At 41.5% G+C, this 15114-nt stretch overlaps 3 protein-coding genes across 5 annotated transcripts; 1 reads left to right on the top strand and 2 right to left on the bottom strand.

Annotated features, from left to right (window-relative positions):
• The first annotated feature begins 5 nt into the window (after window positions 1-5).
• Window positions 6-3079, top strand: LOC125202818. Of its 3 annotated transcripts, none has more exons than XM_048101289.1 (3): window positions 6-479; window positions 1486-2134; window positions 2266-3079. In XM_048101289.1, exons 2-3 carry the CDS (start codon window positions 1527-1529, stop codon window positions 2945-2947), a joined length of 1290 nt encoding a protein of 429 aa, XP_047957246.1. In that variant the 5' UTR covers window positions 6-479; window positions 1486-1526; the 3' UTR covers window positions 2948-3079. The 3 variants fall into 3 exon arrangements, with proteins under 3 accessions (XP_047957246.1, XP_047957247.1, XP_047957248.1); XM_048101290.1 differs by lacking the exon at window positions 6-479 and adding an exon at window positions 516-968; XM_048101291.1 differs by lacking the exon at window positions 6-479 and having other exon boundaries at window positions 1474-2134.
• A 142-nt stretch (window positions 3080-3221) lies between these two features.
• LOC125205049 (protein RKD5-like) lies at window positions 3222-4527 on the bottom strand. The gene is made up of 5 exons (XM_048103850.1): window positions 4064-4527; window positions 3800-3981; window positions 3662-3726; window positions 3444-3593; window positions 3222-3371 (listed from the first exon to the last, which is right to left on the bottom strand). The coding sequence occupies exons 1-5, from the start codon at window positions 4069-4071 to the stop codon at window positions 3231-3233; spliced, it is 546 nt and encodes a 181-aa protein (XP_047959807.1). The 5' UTR covers window positions 4072-4527; the 3' UTR covers window positions 3222-3230.
• Window positions 4528-8326: 3799 nt separating this feature from the next.
• Window positions 8327-11430, bottom strand: LOC125185656 (glutamate receptor 2.7-like). Its single transcript, XM_048082223.1, has 5 exons — window positions 11178-11430; window positions 9778-11102; window positions 9375-9690; window positions 8887-9296; window positions 8327-8809 (listed from the first exon to the last, which is right to left on the bottom strand). Exons 1-5 carry the CDS (start codon window positions 11428-11430, stop codon window positions 8327-8329), a joined length of 2787 nt encoding a protein of 928 aa, XP_047938180.1.
• Between the last annotated feature and the right edge of the window lie 3684 nt (window positions 11431-15114).

The following is a 15114-nucleotide window of genomic DNA, read 5'->3' as shown; positions in this document are numbered from 1 at the left end:
CCTTTACTTTCTCCGCTAATTTGTTGTTTTCCATCTTAAAACCGCGCGCAGACGGTATGTTGAGACACACACACACCCCATAAACTCCACTTCTTCAACCCCAACAACGCATTCATTCACAAACAGTACCCATTTTTCTTGTGATCTGTGCATAGTCTATGTGAATTATTCTTTGCAAGCGTGGTTGGTGCTTTGGTTCTATCATTAATGACCAAAGATCCTCTCTTTTCATAATTCTGCATTATCTTTCTTGGATCTGCAAAAGGGAAAAGAGGGAAAAGGGCGATGAAACGAGTCCTCATTTGAGGGCCTCCTTGTTTTGTTGAAGAAAGGGTGAAAAGGCTCAATCTTGAAGCTTGCTTTATTAGGAAAATTTTGTGGGTGTGGGGAATTTAGCAGCTTTTCTCTTGGGAGAATTCCTGAAACAGTGAAAGTGGGGTTTTTTTTAAGGAGGAGAAGAAGTAGTACCAATTTTCAAGGTGGGTTGTTTTCATCATCTCCTTTTTTTTTTTTTTTTAAAACGTTGTGTTGTTGCATGATGTTTATGAATTCTTGAAATGTGTTTATGGGTTTTGAAGGAATTTGACTCTTCTTGTGTGAGTTTTAGCTTCCTATGAAGTTATGCTTTTTACATGTGTAAGTTATTGTTACCAAGTCTTGACCTTATCTTCTATCTACTATCTCTTTGTGTGTGTTTATTTTGGATTTTGGTTTACATGAGAGCAAAGTCTACGGCTCAAAGTTGTGATTTTTAGCCTACTGAGATTGAGAATTTGATGGTGGTTTGCAAAGAATTGCTGACAATATACAGAGGAGAAGAATAAGAAACTACTGTAGTGGGGGTTTTGAAGGGGAAAGATGGAGGGCCTTGAGAATTCCCAATTCATTTGTGTTATCACTTTGGGCAAAAAGCAATTAAGCATTCCATAATCAATTCTTGGAATAAGAATACATCACTTAGCACAAAGGTGCCCCAAATTGCTCTGCTTCTTCCTTTTCATCACTTCTTTGGCAGTGGTTACTTGTGAACTAAAGCAAGTTTCCATAAAGAAGTAAGCCAAAATAGATTTTTATAATCATTCCTAAAACTGCCTTTTTTGCATTTTTTTTGTAGCATCGCAGAAGGTATAAATCATGTTTATGGTTACTTTTCATCTTCTCCATTTACTTTTCATATAAAATTCTTGCTATTTATGCAGCCGGTTTAGACTTTTGATTACAAAACATGAGTTATTGATTGATAGTTTGTTCTACTTTTATTGAATTGCATTGACCTTTTCAATTTTTTCGAGTAACTTTTACATGAAAGATGTGCTTTTTCATAAGACAAAACACATGAAGATTCATGTATCTCGAGCTTAAAAAAAAGGCTGATTTCAAATAAGAGTGCCACATTTTTTCTTGACTTTTTAAATTTTCCTTGGTTATTGCATAAACATTCATTTGTGATTGTGATCATCTAATTATGAGTAGTTGGTGTAACAGCTTATGCTAGAAAGAATCTCTGAAGAAATGGAGTTATAGGAATGGATCCTCAGGCTTTTATTAGGTTGTCTATTGGGTGTCTGGGGATTAGATTTCCCGGAAGTGCAGTAGCCGCAGAAAATTCTGGTATATGTTCGTTCACTTCTCCATGTGTATGTGAGATACGCCTCCGCGGCTTCCCTGTGCAGACAACACCAATCCCTTTTATGCCATCTCCTGAAGCAACTCCTAATTCTCACAGTGTCTCGTCCAGCTTTTATCTCGAAGAATCCGACTTGAAAGCACTCTTGGCACCTGGATGTTTCTATGCCTCCAATGCGAGGCTCGAGATAGCTGTGTTTACGGGTAGGAAGGGGAGCCATTGTGGTGTTGGTGTCAAGAGGCAACAGATTGGAGCTTTTAAGTTGAATGTGGGTCCCGAATGGTGCGAAGGCAAGTCGGTTATTCTCTTCAATGGCTGGATTGGCATTGGCAAGAACAGGCATGAGACTGGTAAACCAGGAGCCGAACTTCATCTACGGGTTAAGCTGGACCCTGATCCTAGATACGTTTTCCAATTCGAAGACGATACTAAGTTGAGCCCGCAAATTGTTCAGCTTCAAGGCAATGTCAAGCAGCCTATTTTCAGCTGCAAGTTTACTCGAGACAGGTAATAATGTGAGATAAAAATGCTTGCTTGATTTCCACACTGTCAAAAAATGAATGGATGTTTCTTGTTTTTGATAAATGAGTTAATGAATAGTTGTTTCTTGTTTTCTTGTTTTGATAAATAATTCACAGGGCATCCCAGGTAGATCCACTAAGCAACTTCTGGTCAAATACAGCCGATGGTTCGAACCAAGACACAGGGAGACGAGAGCGCAAGGGGTGGAAGGTGAAGATACACGACCTATCTGGCTCAGCAGTTGCAGCGGCCTTCATAACAACCCCTTTCGTGCCAGCAACGGGCGGTGACTGGGTGGCAAAGTCCAATCCGGGAGCCTGGCTAATTGTCCGCCCTGATCCGTGCAGCTCTGAGAGCTGGCAGCCGTGGGGGAAGCTCGAAGCCTGGCGTGAACGAGGAGGGATCAGAGACTGCATCTGCTTCCGCTTCCATGTCTTCTCAGAAGGGCAGGAAGGAGGCGACTTTCTCATGTCGGAGATACTAATCAACGCAGAGAAAGGTGGGGAGTTCTTCATAGATACCGACAGACAGGTTCGCGCTGCAGCAACGCCATTACCGAGCCCACAGAGCAGCGGAGACTTCGCGGGGCTGAGCCCGGTGGCTGGTGGGTTCGTCATGAGCTGTAGAGTGCAGGGGGAAGGGAAGTCGAGCAAGCCCCATGTGCAGCTTGCAATGAGACATGTCACGTGTGTCGAGGACGCCGCCATATTCATGGCTCTCGCTGCTGCGGTCGACCTTAGTATCGAGGCGTGCGCACCCTTCCGTAGAAAGATCCGAAGAGGCAATCATTCTTGGTGAAGAAGGTGATACTATTCAATCTAAGAAAATAGTTTCCTCTGATTATTGGATCACATTTTGTACAGAATCAACTTGAATTGGATGTGGATTCTACTGTGTTACTGCTAATTAATCATCCCTCATCTGTCTGAATTTTCTTCCTTTTTATGCTTTTGGTAAATTTTGAAGGTAAATGTTAAACTAAAAAAACAAACTTGAAAATACACTTACAACTTATAAGTGTGTAAATATATACAGAGTAATGTATTTACAGAATTAGGTATCCCCACAAAAAATAAGAATGCTACTTTGTGAATTCTGCATAAATGTTACTTAGTTGTATCTTGTATTGCTGTAGTTCCTCTAAAGCCTTGGCTTTTTCTTCACCTGCACTTTCTTCTGTAGCCTTCTCAGAGTTTGATATTTTTCTCTCAACGCTTTTTATCTGCAACAACACATTGATGTGAGAGATCTCACCACTTATAAACAAACAGACAGAGAAAAAGAGGAGAAGGACCTTTCTATAAGGCCACCTTAAGACACCATTCTTTCTGCAGATCTTCTTCATGACTGTCGGGCATATATTCAATCTTCGAGCAGCTTCTTCGATCGGAAGATGAAAGTATTCTACAAAGTCATTGATCCCCAGATTCCGAGTCCTTTCCCTCTGCACCAAACATCAAATTTCAACAACAATATGTATTAAAAATAGTATATATATCACATGTTAACAACCTGCATTGCAAGGGGGATCTTCATGGATCCTCCTGCTTCATTCAACTGCTCACTTTGATAATCACCTGCATTTACACAAGAATCAACAATGAGATGTGATGTCGGATTAGTATAGTATCCGAATTCAACGATGCTAACCTGTTATATCCGGTGCAAATTGAAGAAAATGAGGCGTGTTATCTGGTTGGTTGAATCCAACACTAAGAGCTTCATAGAACGTCGAGAGAGGATCTTGCATCGGACTGTACCCTTCTCGTCTACAAACCTCGTAATACTCCACCAAGAAATTCTTCACTGCCACCGTGCTCTCCTTGTGAAAACTACAACAATCCAATAAGTGTTAATCTAATATGTTCAGTGATCATATTTTTTCGATTTAGGCTAAACGAGAAAGAAACTCACTCGAACATTTGGGAATCTTGGGTCTGCAAAGACGAGCCACAGTCATAAATTCCGAGAAGAGCGTGAGTGATTATCCCAAACACTCCATGAATCTCCAGCCGCTTCAGGTTCACGCCTACAAAAAATCAAAGTAACAAATTGAAAACGGTGGAAATGGGATGAAGTGAATTGAGAAAGAAAATGATTGAAATCACCATTGGTGTGAGTGATCTCTCGAAGGATTTGACAGCAAGCGCAGTTATACTGAGCCAATGGTTGGAGGAAGGCAGGGTTGAGTGGCGGTGAGTTTGCGGTTAAATCGTTGCAAACTTGCCAAATTACGGGGTCCGAAAACAGATCCTCTGTGTCCAGGAGATCTTCGTCGTCCAAGTTGAAGTCATTTTGGTCTTGGGGTTGGAAAGGGAACAGGGTTGAGTCTGCCATTTCAGGAAGAGTGGCGGCGCCGGTGGAGGCGGCAACGCCTCGTGGCGTTGGCTTTGACGGCGGTGTGGTTGGCTTCTTCCTCGGATTTGGAGAAAGAGGAGAGAAGAATTGAGTAAAAAAGTGAAAAGAGGCGTCTGTGAGAATACAATAAGCGGGAGAGGCACAAGCGGTTAGTGACCGTTGGAAAAGCGGTTAACTTTCACAATTAAACTTTGCAATCATTTAGATATGTATAGTACTCAGAGAATTAATTTATAGATAAATCTTCAAATAATCATGCTTTTGAATTTAATTAGTAGTAGTATTTATATATTATTCTGAAGCTATATCTGATCATATTTCTGAAAGTATATTTGAGTGTATTACATTGAATCTGGAACGCGCGCAGCAGCGTATGCGCACGTCCGCAAATCATCACCGGCGGAACGTGCAGTTTGAGGTAGGGGATAAAGTTCTCCTTAAGCTACAAAATTATAGGCAACATTCTGTCGCGAAGCCTTTAGCTGCGAAGCTGGCGCGGAGGTTTTATGGGCCTTTCACTGTCATTGAGAAAATCGGGCCAGTTGCTTATCGCCTAGAACTTCCACCCGGGGCCCGCATACATGATGTGTTCCATGTGAGTCTACTTCGACCATTTGTGGAGGGGGGATCCTCGGCTATCCCCGTTGCTTTACCAAAGGAGTTTGTGGGGGCTCGTTCTGTAGTTGAGCCGGCCAGAATTCTTGATCACCGTGTTGCATTGCGTGAAGGCCAGCCTATGGAGCAGGTTTTGGTCCGGTGGTCAGGGGAAGATGCCACCCTGGCTTCGTGGGAGCCGCTGGAGGTGATCGCAGCTCGTTTCCCTTCACTCCTTGAGGACAAGGAGCCTGTTATCGGGGAGGGGGTTGATACGGGTATGATCCCTCGTCCAACGGGTGTCACGGGGGAGACACCGGTCACGGAGACCCTGCCGGAGAATAATCCAGCTGATGTACTTGAGCCGCCGGAGATAGAGCAGAACAGTGAGGACGAGTTGGAAGAGTCAGGCCGGCCGTTGAGACTACGAAGGACACCGGCATGGTTTGGAGATTATGTTTCACGCTAGTTTTATTATTATTGGACTTAATTGCTTTAGTTATTGTTTTTACTTTATTTTTGACATTATTTATTTTGGAACTTTTGAGTCGAGCAATTATAAGCTCCGTTTCGGGTTTTCTTGTTGGTTCTTTCCCGAAATGATCGAGTCGAACCAAACCTAGGGTCCTTAGTATAAATAGGAATTCTGGACATTGAAATTGGCAAGAAATCAATACACAGAATTTTCCTAACTTTATTTCCTTTGCTTTCATCGCAAGTTTTGTTCTCAGCCGCCAAACCCTAGTTGTGGCAGCTCCTTTCCGTCGCAATCCGGCGAATCATCGTCATTCCGATCAGATACGAGACCCGCCTCGTATTACACATCCTTGTCTCCTTAACAGAACATAATTTTGTAAGAATTTATATAATAATAATGATATGAAAAATGAAAATTGGAAGAATAAATACAACTTCTCTTAATTCATCACATGAATTTGTAAATAGTCAAACATTAAAAGTAACCACTTTACAAATTCATGTGATGAATTAAGAGAAGTTGTATTTATTTTTTCATTTTTCATATCATTATATAAATTCTTGTCTACAAAAAAGGATTGCCTTCACACATCTTTATCTTCTTCCTTCTATTTGTTGCTTATGTGTCCACAGTTACACGTTGTTGGTTCATTTGAAACTTATATGCTCTTGAAAATTATTTGGCAAAATAAGAAAATCATGAACTATAATCCCATTATTATGTTTTTATCTTCGTTCAATAGTATTCATAACTAGAGAACTCATTGTACATATTATTATTGCTGATTTACAGGATGTGAACATTGATTCTTTGGAGAAAAACCGATTATCACTACCACTTTTGGTGCTTAAAGAAAACATTTTACCTTTCTCTAACAGGTACCTTCATTGCTAATGTTTTGTTGAAGCTCAACTTACTTCGAGCAATCTGATACGATCACCCCGTAGTTGATGTGCCAGTAAAGAGATCGTCATAATCCAAGTTGAAGTAATTTTGGTCTTGGGGTTGGAAAGGGAACGCAGCGGCTGAGTCTGCCATTTCAGGAAGAGTGGCAACGCCTCGTGGCGTCGACGTAGACAGAGGTGTGGTCGGCTTCTTCCTCAGATTTGGGGAAAAGAGGGGAGAAGAATTGAGTACAATAAGTGAAAAGAGGTCTGTTGGATGCAATAAGTGTAAAGATATCACATTTTCTTTTTTACAAGAAGTTCTTCCTCACATCAATATAAATATATTATTTTTTCTTTTCACTTACCACACAAAATAACATCTCCAGTAAAATGCAATTGTGTCGGTCTCCACTTTAGTAGTTTGGCAGGATGTGAAGGCCCCTGTACTAAAATTGAGTTTAAGTATTTTATTGGGGCTGATACATCGTGTAAATTGAACCGTTATCAGATCAACCCAATATCGATCTAGCCAAATAAAGTCAAACCCTAATCCAATCTGAAATGATCGAGTTCTTATTGGGTCATTAACTTTGTGCATGTTCGCGCGGATTATCGTGTCATGTTAAAAATTGTCAGCCTCACCGTAAATTAACGTAAGTTACTGTAAAAATAGTTTGACACGACACGATAACGACCAGAACATGATATTACACTATAAAATATGATATTATAATTTTAAAACCTGTTATAACATGATTAAAGCTTTATCACAATTTAAATCTAAATAATAAAATTAAAATCTACTTCATCCGTCCCCAAAAAATATGTATTTTAGGTTCGGCACGAGTTTTAATGTAAAATTTGTAAAATAAGAGAGAGGTAGAAAGAAAAAGTGATTAAAGTATTGTTAGTGAAGAATGTGTCCCATCTCATTAGAGAGAAAAGGGTTATCAAAATGAGAATGTGCATATTCTTGTGAACAGACTAAAAAGGAAAGAGTGCATGTTCTTATGGGACGAATGGAGTAATATTTTTTCATTGATAAAAATAATCAAAACAATAATTTTATTTCTTATCGGATAATCCGAACCCAACTCGAAATCATTGGAGTCGTATTGGATCGACCCGATAAGAATCCAAATCCAATAAAGTTTAACTCAAACCCATTAATTTTGTGTGAATTCATATTAAATTATCGTGTCGTATCAAAAATTGACCGTACTTTTTACATTCTGCGAACTTGCACAAAATGAACTTAATGCTAAATGAGTGATTAAATAATAAATTCTTCAATCTGTTATGGGCTTTCATTTTTGGGAAAATATCTACATTGGACACTGATTCTGTGAAATATGCATGGTCAATATTCTATTTTCAACAGTCCATTCTTAACTTGTAGTATTTCGTAATGACACGATGTAAAGCGGCTTAATTCGCAAGTTACTTTATTTCCAATTAATAGATAGAAAGAGTAACGATTATGAATGTATATGATGAACCATTCACTCCTTTTACTAAAAGTGTTTACTGTTTGTAGTGAAATGTTAAACTAAGGTGTTGTCACACAATCACACTCACTCACACTTAATTTAGTGACACTACAACTTAACATTGGTTGATTTATAGGAGTATTTGTAGTATTGCTCATTTTTATAATCCTTTTAACTATTTGAATTTTAGATATATAATGATGAGCTTCCCTGCTCAATTCCATTGCTAACTCAACAATTTTATTATTTCACAAACTATGACTCTACCATCCAAACTCTATCTATAGCATTAGAACCTAAACAAAGAATGAATGTATCATTTCACAACTATATAACTCCACAATCCACATACTATCAATTTCATTGCTACCTAAAACAAAGAACGTTGATCCATTTGAACTAGCTCAATGTGATTATCATGCATAGGAGTTGCTGGTTCCGTTGTTGAGAACCCATCATCATGTGAAAACATCCCTTCTTGACTCTGAGCAACTCCTCTCTCCCCACGGCCGCGACCATCTGCTGCGGTTGACAGCAAATCGCGGCCTTTCTCTTTACAAAACACCCTAGCAAGATCACATATCTTTTTCTTGAATGAACAAGTGGATTCATACATGAACACACACAAGTATACAACTAGAGCAGATGATGATGACAGCCCTGCAATGAGGAAAAGCCCCCTAAAGCTGTCCAGAGTGAGGCTCTCAGAGGCGATCACAGCCCCACCGGGACTGCTGCACCCTTCCTCCTCTCCGAGCCACTTTTTTGTGATAAACAACATCTTATCATCCTCTTTCAGTTTCAAGATTTGTCTTGAAACATCAGGGAGTAGTGGTGAGCCCTTTGGAAATGCCTGCATTGTCAATGAGCTCAATTTTGAAGGAGAGAGAGAGAAACGGATAAAGCGAGAGAGAGGGAACACTAACTTACAAATCCAAATCCAGAAGTCCTATAAGTTGGTCCTATCATTGTATACTTATGGCAATATTTTGAAAGAAAGAGCCTAATGTAAGGAAGCTCATCAACAACTGCACCTACTCCTCCGTTTCTGCTGCCTCTGGAGAGGGCGACGTCATAGTCCTCCAACGTGCTGTATATCCTAAACTTGGAGCTGTCAAATTTCATATTATCCATCAAGAATCCACTCACAAAGGAGCCCTCTTGATAGCCAACATATTCACCATTCTTGATAAGATCATCCACTTCGTTCACTTTCGGCTGCAGCTGCTGCAGCGTTAGCATGGAGGTCAAGTTTGCAGTGTAGCTCGACGTTAGAACCAGCACCACAAACACCCACACAATCAACACAAATCTTGTCAAGTTGCTCTTCACTCTCTCCCCTGCCACGATTAAACCAAACTAGTTAAAACAGAGGAAAAAAGGGCTGAAAAAGCAATACTACATGTTTTTGGACTTACTATGTGCAAAAACAAGTGTTGAGAAAGAGAACCAGAAGATCATCCCAACTTGCTGCATTACTTGGCCTTGGAAATGTTTGTTAACGCGATGCTCAAGAACCCAAATGACGAATCCAGTGAAGACGAAGAATGCGGCTATGGTTAGCCAAAGGCCGGTTGTGAGAGGCTTCATGAATATCCAAGCATTCTTCTTCCTATCTTGATCTTTGATTGGGACAACTATTGCAACACCAGATTCTGTGTAAGGGAAGGTGAAATCGACGAAGTTTGATCTGTTAGCTACAATGGTGACATCTCCTACAACTGCATCATATTCCTGTCATAACTTAAGTAAGAGAGTTAGTAGTACTCACAATGCAACAAAATGGCCAAAAGAATCAAATTTTATGGTATTTGCATTTACCTCAGTAAATATTTGATAAACAAGATCATTATAATTCCCACCACTCTCTCCATCAATGGTTTCAAAAGGGATATACTCAAATTGAACAGCATAAGGCATTGATCTCATGACTTCCTCAAAAACATCAATGCAGAAACCAGTTGCTGTAATGGCTTTACTTTCTTGATTCCTCTCAACTTTGATAAATTCAGTGAAGCCCTTTTTGACAGGAACTCCAACTCTCAACTTCTTCCCGCTTGTCGGAATCTCCCAGCCTTTAGGCACGATGCTCGTGGCCCCCGGCCACAAGATTCCTCCAAGATTCCCCTTTTCTTGAACTTCATCATCACACTTCAGCTCCTTTGAAATCCCATTTCTCTCGGACCAAAATCCAACAGTGCATTCTCCTCTGCCATACACACTCACTATCTCAAACGCAGACGGCTGCAACTGCCCGTTGCTTATATTGAAATCGCCACTCAGCCCTTTAAACTTACAGTTTCTGATCAAATGGATAAAAGAGGGATCACTATTTGAAGTCCCTATTGCTTCCAAATCTGTCAAATTCCAACCCCCGACCGGCTTCTTGAACCGTGGGGATGCCACTCCCACGCTCTTGACTGCCTCAGCCAATGCTGTCACAGTGTCATAAGCCCACAATCCAACAACATCAAGTTCTGTTCTCTCCATCTCTGGATTCTCCCTATGAAATCTCTTCCTCCATCTCTTCGAAAACCTCCTAACCTCCTCGGATCTTGGAACATACGCCTTCACTCCTAACACGCCTTGCATCGCCTCAATAGTCTCTGAATCCACAGAATGCAACAAACTAGTCAAAACATCAGCAATGATCCATGCATACCCCTCTCTCATCATCCCAGCCTTCTTCACCATCTTAAAGTAACGTGTTGCAAGATTTGGGAGCATGTGCACCACGAACACCCTCGTCTGCATAGTCTTCATCTTGTACAATTCTAGAAGAATTCGATCATCTTCTGCTGAAGGAGACACGATGCTTTGGTATGAAACCAAAGCATTGATCTGCATCAGACCTTCAGACAAGAATGGCATCAGACCACTCCCATAATTTGTATCCTCGTACACGAAAACAACCTCCCTCCAACCAAAATTCTTCACAATCGAAGCAATCGCTTTGGCCTGCGAAGAAGAGCACCATGATGCTCTAACAAAGTGCGATGACTCTGTAGGCGACAGCAACGGGCTCGTTGCTTGAGATATGATTGGCACTCTCACTTGTTCACCGATATCTATCACAAAATCTGCTTGGATCGATCTTTGTGGCCCGAATATCGCCATCACTTGAGTATTCTTCAACAAATCAATGGCTGCAACAAAACATCTTATAGTCAAGAATTGGCTTAAAAAGAAAAAGAAAAAGAAAAAAGTAGCACTAGCATTACCAGCTGAAGCTGCAGCTACAGAGCCATTGCTGGCATCTCTGAAATGAGGCACAATCATAGTATTACAACTTTGTTTTGAGTAGAAATCATCGATCGCCATAGAAATGCATGTCTTCATGATTTTTCCAATAGTTTGGTTAAGATCAAGAATGAATCCCACATCAGCCTTTGCTGCAGTTGCATTATATCCGTCTGATTGATCAACACAAATGATCATGATCATGATCAGCAAAGACCATTTTGAAATCTGCATTGGAAAAGCATATGTGAAAAGTGTTGAAGCGAAAAACTTATATATACACTTATTGATCATGCAAATTTATTAGCAAGAAATTGGAATATAAGAAGTAAATACGCGTTTAATTACTAAGTCAGTGATGTAAAATGCAGAGTATGTTGCGATGTGTAGACTTGTCAAACAATTTTTTCCCTTGATACTAAATATTTTCATGCTTGGTAAAAGTCTGCTGATTTGGTGACAGCTCTGACCAATTCTCGAATTTATGGTTCTTGGAAGGTTATGTTTAGATTCAATTAAGTTGATGCTAACTAGTCTAGTCCAGTCTACATTTAGTTACAAAAAATATTTTTGTGGAGTATTTAGTGAGACTTAGTATATGACTGAATTTTTAGGTCTGCCCCTTAAGACAAGTTGAGCTTCCAGAATTGAGTTTACCCTTCAATTCCAAGTTTTTGTTGACAGGAAATCCAACTTATTACTACCTCTGTTTCTTTTGGGATTTGATAATGACATTGAGATTAAAGTAATCAACCATCTACATTAAACATATCTATAAGTAATTTATTTCATATACTAGTGAGAATCAATTTTTTATACTTATTGAAAATCGATTGTGACGTAGCTATTACACATCAATTTTGGCGCCATATCACAACTCTTTTAATAGCATAATACCTCTCCCATAACACTACTCCAATAATTTTAATTTTTCATTTTCTAAAATTACAATGCATTACATATTACTCCCCCGTCCCCGATTAGGAGTCACACTTTGATCGGACACGAGTTTTAAGAAATATAAAGAAAACTTAGTTGAAAAAAGTTAGTGGAATATGAAACCCATTTTTTAATATTGGTTTTATAATAAAATGCGAGTGAATTGAGTTAGTGGAATGTGAAACCTACTTACTATTTATGATAAAAATGAAGTGTGACTTTTAATTGGGGACGGATCAAAATAGAAAAATGTGACTCTTAATCGGGGACGGAGAGAGTATAATGTTATAACAATAAAACAATAAGAATAATGTTAATAATTATTAAGCATCCAATATATTTTACACCATGTACTTGATTGATCATTTGACAACATCTTTAGTACTAGTATTGGCTTATTATTGCACGTTAAAACTCCATTACAGATTTCAAACAGCAGCGATTGTGAATGAATTAAGGCTCACTTTTTTCATCATTAACAATTCACCAACAAAGCGATTAAAATAACTAGAACATGAAATGGTAAATGAACATGAATCAATAAAAAGCAGTAATGGTTCAAAAAAATCTGAATCTGATGATTTGGTAACAATATGTTCAGAAATTCAATATATTGCTCATTTATATCCAACAAAAAATTGAAAAGAGAAAAAGACTCCACGTGGCAAGAATCAGGAGTAGAGATGGGGCAAATCTTCAGCATCGAACGGCTGGTAGACCTCCACGTCATCTCCGCCCGCCTCCAGCAATTGCCTCTCGGGTCTCTCCGGACATAACAGATCCCCTCCTTCAACGCCGTTAGATATCACGCTGTTTAAATCGCAGTTTACAGCATTGTAGTCATCTGTTGCCGGCGACGGCACCGGCGATCTCACTGGCTCTTCCGCACCCTCAATTTCTGGAGCCGGCGATGGACTCGTGCTCGGAGCATCATCACCATCTTCCTCGACCTCCGCCGCAGGAGATGGAACCCCGACCCAATCGGAATCGGTTGGACCGTCGGAGGCCTCTGGAGATACTACCGGACTTTCGTATTCCGCCGGCGACGGTGAAGGAACTCTTCCCCCATGAATCGGAGCCGGAGAAAGATATCTCGGTGATTGGCCGTTTCCAGAAACCCTAGAAATTGGGGCCGGGGACGGAGTAGAAACCCTAGAAATTGGGGCTGGAGACGGAGTAGAAACCCTAGAAATTGGGGCCGGGGACGGAGCAGAAACCCTAGAAACTGGGGCTGGAGACGGAACCCTCTGAGAATCGGTGTTCATGAAATCGGCGGGAATTGGAGACGGAGAAGGAGCCGAATCGGAGGCGGTAGGCGGTGGAGAATCAGCGACGTCGTCTAACGACGACAAAACGGAAACAACAACCATCCAGCGGTTACGATAAACCTCCCACTTTCCCACCGGAACGCCGTCCACAGTGACGGCGCCGCCGTTGGAGACGACGTGGACCGTCTTGTTCGGGAACAGAGTGTAGAACTCGACTCCGACCGCCGACATCCTGGCAAGATCGGCGAAGCGCTGGCGCGTGGGGATGACGTGGTGGCGGAAATTGTACCGGAAGCTCTCCGGCGTCATGAAAAGGTGAACGTCGGAGACTGCGAGAACAGTCACCGACGTGAGCGGCAGCAGATCCGATCTCCGCACGCGCATGGCGGAGGCGACGACGTTGTAGCCCTTCCGGCGCAGAGCCCGCATGGCGCGCTCAAGAAACATGCGGTTGAATTGGAGCGGGGCGGCGGAGGAGGTGGGGAAGCGGTGGGCGAGGGAGCACCGGGTGGCGAAGGCGGGGTTGAGGACGCCGTCGATGCCGTGGACGATGAGGTGCTCGTCGACGTAGAGGTCGGGCTGGCGGATCTTGACGGTGGTGATGGGGTTGGAGAAGGGGGAGGAGGAGATGGAGACCTGGCCGGCGCGGGGGCTCTTGAAGAGGTGGAGGCAGTTGTTGTAGTGGAAGGTGCGGAGCTCGTCGCCGTCGTCGCGGGAGGAGATGGCGGGCCAGGTGGCGGGGGGAGGGCGGAGGGTGTGGTAGAGGAGGACGGGGATGGAGGGGCGCGGCGGGGGGCGGTGGTTGTTGAGGATGCGGGTGGAGGCGAAGGAGAAGGAGAAGTCGGGAGGGGCGAGGAGGGTGCCGGAGAAGTTGGCGGTGGAGGAGATGGAGACGAGGAGGGATGCGAAGATGGAGTAGCCTCTGATGCGGAGGGTGTCGGCGGCGAGGATTGCGGAGGGCGGCCGGTGGGGGACGGCGGCGGCAGAGCTCCAAGAAAGGAGCAGAGAGAAAGTGAAGAGCTTGATGCAGTGGAAAGAATCCATGGCTGTTTGTGATGGAGTTTTCTTGGTTGCGAAATGTGGTTGTGACTGAGAATGAATTGGCGGAGGGATTTAAATGATTCTGCAACTGCTTCTCATCAGACTTTCCCTCGCGAAACTGAGATCTTGATTGGACGGTCAAGATCTACAACAAAAGCTGATATACTCCTCTCACACACACAATCTTTATCATATTTAACTTTTGTCCCGTATTATTTGATTAAATTAAACAGGAAACAAAATATGTTCTCTTAAATTAATACTGATACAATTTTATTCTTTAAGTTTTACTTAGCCATTTTAATACACATGCATTCTCTGTGAAATAAAATAGATTAATTGAGATACATATGTGAAGTATGTGAAGTGTAAGAGCATCCGCAACGGGGCTTAGGCCAGCCATAAGCCAGCAATAGGCCAGCCATTCTCTCCCCTGCCACGTCAGCAACACTAAAAAATCCACCTGCCACATCAGATTTAGGCCAGCCATAATAGCCAACCGCAATAAAAATAATTCAAAATATACTACATTTACTAATTAAAATTACGATTAAATTACGGAATTAAATTTACGACACATATACGGGAAAATTCATTAATTGCATTTAAAAAAGTTACATAGATAAAAAAAAATTACATTTAAGAAGGTGCATAATAAAAAAAAAAAACT

The sequence above is a fragment of the Salvia hispanica genome, chromosome 1 (genome assembly GCF_023119035.1).
Source record: "Salvia hispanica cultivar TCC Black 2014 chromosome 1, UniMelb_Shisp_WGS_1.0, whole genome shotgun sequence".
Taxonomy (NCBI): domain Eukaryota; kingdom Viridiplantae; phylum Streptophyta; class Magnoliopsida; order Lamiales; family Lamiaceae; genus Salvia; species Salvia hispanica.
This window is presented reverse-complemented; position numbering and strand designations above follow the sequence as displayed.

Excerpts from the sequence above, each read along its gene's own strand:
- LOC125202818 (XM_048101289.1), top strand. The coding sequence starts at position 1,527 with ATGGATCCTCAGGCTTTTATTAGGTTGTCTATTGGGTGTCTGGGGATT. Across the intron at positions 2,135-2,265 it reads TGCAAGTTTACTCGAGACAG|GGCATCCCAGGTAGATCCAC; the intron begins GTAATAATGTGA and ends AATAATTCACAG.
- LOC125205049 (XM_048103850.1), bottom strand. Across the intron at positions 3,594-3,661 it reads AGATCCCCCTTGCAATGCAG|AGGGAAAGGACTCGGAATCT; the intron begins GTTGTTAACATG and ends TGTTTGGTGCAG. Across the intron at positions 3,372-3,443 it reads TAAGGTGGCCTTATAGAAAG|ATAAAAAGCGTTGAGAGAAA; the intron begins GTCCTTCTCCTC and ends GTGTTGTTGCAG.
- LOC125185656 (XM_048082223.1), bottom strand. The coding sequence starts at position 11,430 with ATGCAGATTTCAAAATGGTCTTTGCTGATCATGATCATGATCATTTGT. Across the intron at positions 9,691-9,777 it reads TTTATCAAATATTTACTGAG|GAATATGATGCAGTTGTAGG; the intron begins GTAAATGCAAAT and ends AAGTTATGACAG. Across the intron at positions 9,297-9,374 it reads AACACTTGTTTTTGCACATA|GGGAGAGAGTGAAGAGCAAC; the intron begins GTAAGTCCAAAA and ends TAATCGTGGCAG.